This window comes from Limulus polyphemus, unplaced genomic scaffold (genome assembly GCF_000517525.1).
Source record: "Limulus polyphemus unplaced genomic scaffold, Limulus_polyphemus-2.1.2 Scaffold245, whole genome shotgun sequence".
Lineage (NCBI taxonomy): Eukaryota > Metazoa > Arthropoda > Merostomata > Xiphosura > Limulidae > Limulus > Limulus polyphemus.
In genome coordinates, this window is record NW_013665855.1 from 83,322 (window position 1) to 88,247 (window position 4,926).

The 4,926-nt window shown below is 30.2% G+C and overlaps 1 protein-coding gene across 1 annotated transcript in view; it reads right to left on the reverse strand.

Moving 5' to 3' along the window:
* Positions 1–3,816, reverse strand: part of LOC106478733 (src kinase-associated phosphoprotein 2-like) — a 20,768-nt gene extending 16,952 nt beyond the window's left edge. Inside the window, exon 1 of the mRNA XM_013939293.2 lies at positions 3,537–3,816. Coding sequence (XP_013794747.1) covers positions 3,537–3,576 — 40 coding nt within the window. The 5' untranslated portion in view covers positions 3,577–3,816. The remainder of the gene's footprint in view (positions 1–3,536) is intronic.
* Positions 3,817–4,926: the final 1,110 nt, after the last annotated feature.

Genomic DNA, 4,926 nt, shown 5'->3' on the forward strand with positions numbered 1-4,926 from the left:
TAATAATTATTAACTAATATGTATTATTATATATATATATATATATATATATATATATACACATTTCACTTTTTTTTATATAAATATTATTTTGCATTGTTAGCTTAATACAAGGATTTATAACTAAATCTCCTAAGTTTGCCAAATCTTGTGCAATATTCTTGGGATTATGTCCAACAATATTGCTAACAGCAAAGATATCCAAATGATGAAACAATGCATTTTAATCTTTAAAAATAACAATGTAAGAACAATATATTGTATAACCTTTACTCACTAACTGATTGATTTTTAGTTCAGAAATGTTGCTTGCTTCAATCAAAAGTTGATATTAATTCATATCTAACATGCACTTCCATAATTATTTGGATAAAGCAAATAGTCTAAACTTTCATACTATGAAAAATATTTTGCCCATGTATTAAAACACCTTATTACCACTAAACATTTGAATAATTTTTCTGATAAATGAAAATTCAAGCCGAACACTACACAAGAAAACTACCATTCTTTCACAAGTTGCATTTCATTGAACTAATCTTCATACATCATAGTGAACTAAATAAGAGATTTGCTATTACTTGTAACTTATATACAAAGTAACAGCTGTAACAGATCAAAAAACTTGGTTTTTATCTGGAGTTTTTTAGATACACTGAGAACTACATTAGCATTATATATGTCATCGGTTAGACCACATTTGGAGTATTGTGTTCAGTCTTAGGCTCCTTACCTTAGAAAAGACCTTCTTTGTTGGAAATGGTTCAAAAGAGGGATGTTAGAATGATACTTGGGATGGGGAGGTTGTCATACAAGGATAAGTTACGATTTTTGAAATTTCATCAATCAATGATAATGCTCTTTTAAAGTGTGGAATTCATTAATAAAATTAAACAAGAAAAATTTAGATAAAAATACTTTCTACACTTTTATAAACATGATATTTACACATTTGGACATACCATAGATAACATTATTTGTCTCCTACAGTTCATCCTCAATAATGGTCACTTTTGTTTTGGTAAAGAATTCTATAAAAAAAATCACAGGTGTACCTAAGGGAAACCGTATGGCACCCACTTTTGCTATAATTTTCATGCATAAACTGGAATCTTAAGCCATTTAAGAAGCATCTATAAAATCAGATTTTTATGTTTGATACACTGATGATGTTTTTATTGTTTGGCAGCATTCAGTGGAAGGACTTAATATTTTCTATACACGTTTGACTGCCCAAACCACCGAATTCCAGTTTTCACTCGAAACTTCACACACTCAAAATCAACTTTCTGGATGTTCTGATTACTGTAGAGAACAATGGAGGTTTTTCTCCTGAACTGTATCTGTAAACAATGCATAATGGTGTATCTTTCAACTTTTCTTCCTCCCATTCTACTGCTTTAAAGGAATCAATGCCTTATTCTCAAATTATACATGCCCAATGCCTCACATCACTCAACAAGTCAATGAAGTAATAACAAAATTAAAACTTTGCTTCATGCTAATAATTATCTTCAAAAATGTACTCAAAAACACTGAAGATGCCATCCCTAATTATAAAATGAGAGACTACATAGAGAGATAGCAAGTAGTTAATTCCACCCACTGCCAATTAACTCTTGGGCTTCTCCTGTCAGACCAAACAGTGGCATTTGACTATCACCCTAATAATGCACCCATGGCTCCAAAGTGTGGGGCCATCAATTGTTTTTGCCACTAATGGGATGTGAATCACAAAACCTCAGCTCTAGTCAAACATGATAACCAATGAGCCATGCTTGACTCACAAGTGTTGAAATTTACTACCATTTAGTTGTGAGATACATTGCATAATATTTTCAGATCTACTTTATTACTTTGCTAAGAATGTTAAATCAAGTTGACAAAAATTATTTTCACATTCATCTCCTGTTGTTAGTTGGCAAGATGATGAAATTCTTTGCAAAGAATTTTTTATGTAGATATATAGAGTATTTTTTTTTTTGGAAAGTTGGCATTTAATAAAATGTAATCAATAATTTTAGTAAAACGTATTTTACCAATCTGTTAGGGATTTCTAATAAAGCAAGCCAAATTAAATTGGGTATTTTGACTTTAGAAAGCCTCTTAAAAGGCACATAAAAGTTTAATAAGTAAATTTAATGCTTACAATACTGAAGTAAAGTTATCAAGTTAAAAGATGACTTTGTGGTAGATAAATAATTTATTATGATAAAATTATCAAATATTTATCAGACTTTATTTTTATTCTGTATTACAACATGTACATTCATTTAGTTAATTTAATTAACTGTTAGTGCTGTTTATTAATTCACTGAATGGAAAATTTTAAGAGAGATGAACTATCATGCTAATTAAATAGCAATTTTAAAAAATGTTTATAAAAGCAGACTAAAACTATAAACAATTCATGGCATGTATACAAAGATTCAAAAATTTTAGAAAGCTATAGAAAAAGAAGTGCTTCAAGCTCATCCATGAAAGTGAAATCATCCTAATGTTCCTTCATCTTCTGAAGGTTTCAAACTTTTCAAGTTTTATCAAATTCTGTTAGTGTTAAATTGAAAGAAATACATTTTATATTATGAATTGAAGTTAGTGACTTTGGTAAGGCTGAATGTTTGATTTATGAAGTGGTCAACATGAGAGAGACTCAGCTATTAAATGTAGTTCTGATACTGTCAAGTTCCTGAACAGAAATGTCCAAGTGGAAATATAATTAGGCTTAAGCTTTCAATAAGGACTCAACTCCTTACCTGCAGACAAAGTAAACTGTAAAGACCTAAACTGGATAAATATCTTCCTTGTTAAATATACTTAAGTTTCATTTTACTTTTAGTAAATAAATGTAATATGCAAAATCAGGAAATGCACGAAGCACTTACTATTCTGAAACCTTTGCTCTTTTGTTAAAAAAGAATAAAAACATGATAAACATGGGCCTCATGTAGACATGATTGAGATGTGTAACTAAGATTGTTAGAGGTTTGGAATCCAGAATATGTTTTCGTAAATAGAAACCTCTATATGAAGTGAGACTAAATAGTACAAGTTTAAGATCTGAAAAACTCAGGTACGACTCCAGTTACAGCAGTGTTGCTTTTCTACTCGAGTGGTAGACATGCAGCCTTTTGCTTTTAGGTCTAAGTGTGATAGAACCTGTAACATTTAATTTGAAGGCATTTAAGATTGAATGAGTACGTTAATGACTATGGTTGGATACAAGACATTTAGTTTATGACAATAATAAAATTAGATAAAACATTTGTAGTATTACTGATTAATTCAATAACTGCTAAGCAGAAAATGTAAAAAAAAAAGGAGAAACGGATGTGTATTTAAATTTAACTTTACATTCGCTGCACGCTGTAACAGTGTGAGACTAAGTGTGAGTCACTGTAAGTTGTAACCACCCAAATAGTTAAGCAGCAGCGGCACAGTACACTAATAATGGTAATACAAGTATTTGTGTTACACTTTATACTGCAGTTATATCCTGCTTATCCAATTTCTGTTACACTATTCAGTATTCTTACCTTCTAGAACCTCACGAACAGTTTCATGAAATTTCGACATTGTATATTCTTATCTGAAACAACTCACTTAATGAATGTACAGTTAAGTTCCAATTTCTAAGAATGTCCATATGTTTCTCGTACTTCTTAAATCTGCATCAATGATAATGATATCGTTATTTCCGCTATACTTTTCATAACTCTCACATTAAAACAGCATAAACCTCACACAATAAGAACACCCAATGAGCGGCTCAAAATCCTACACCTCGTTACATGAACCGAATATGTATTATTGATCTTAATAGAACTTGAGAGGCAAAACCCGACAACACTGTAACAAATTAAACAATTAATTATGACAAAATAATACATTTTTCACGTGTTGGCAACGCATCGTTTACACATCTGAGTAGAAAAAATAGGAAGGTTTTTACATTTATATTATTTATACCACTTTAGATTTCTGACAAAAAAAAAACTTTTCTGATATGTATAACCATAATATTGTGCTTGTAAATACAACTATAAATGGTCCATAGTTATCTAAATATAGGATTAATGATTGCCATGCTATTTTAACAAGAACTGTATTGGCACAAAGCTTCAAATGGTTTAAGCTAAATCCTTAACTAAAAATAAAATTAGACTCCCATGTTAAGGTTAAAAATAAAACTACTAAAGTTGCATTAAAACCAAAAATAAGAACAATTTTAAACAAGAGTTCCAATGTTGTCTAAAACGTTAAATTAAATAAAAATACGTATACCTCTCTCTTTAGTTCAAACACACAATTCACACCACAAAGTGAAAGCAAAAGCTTAATATAATGCAAAGGCTAAATTCTTCAAGCAATCAGAAAATTCGCTACAAAAATTTTAAGTTATATGTGTGATAAAATCCTATCTTAACTCTGAATTCTGTGAAAATCTGTCTGAAATTCTAAAATATCCTCTCTTACATGGGCAACCCTGGCTTTTTGTACAAAAATAAAATATACACAAAGCCATATTTACACATGAAATGTACCTCACCTTCAAGATCTATCTATGTCCACTGAAAGTCGAGTTCTAGGGCAGAGCTGACTCTAACTCTTATCCAATTCACCAACAGGAAAAATAATTTTCTATTTGTGGACAGAACATCTTCTCTGCAAGAAAATCTTTTAATTGCTAAATAGCGAATCTATATATTGCCTGCTTTCAAAAACAAGGAAGTTCAGAGTGTTACTCAAGTGAATCTCGGTATTCAAACTAAGAATTGTGAAAAACAACAATAATTTCGAAAAAATAACATCTAAACTAAGGGAATGGCAGACACATAGCACATTCTGTACTACACCCATCATCACTGTCATGATATAAAAGACTGTTTCGTTCAGATAATATTGATTAATTTAGTTTTGTGAGTG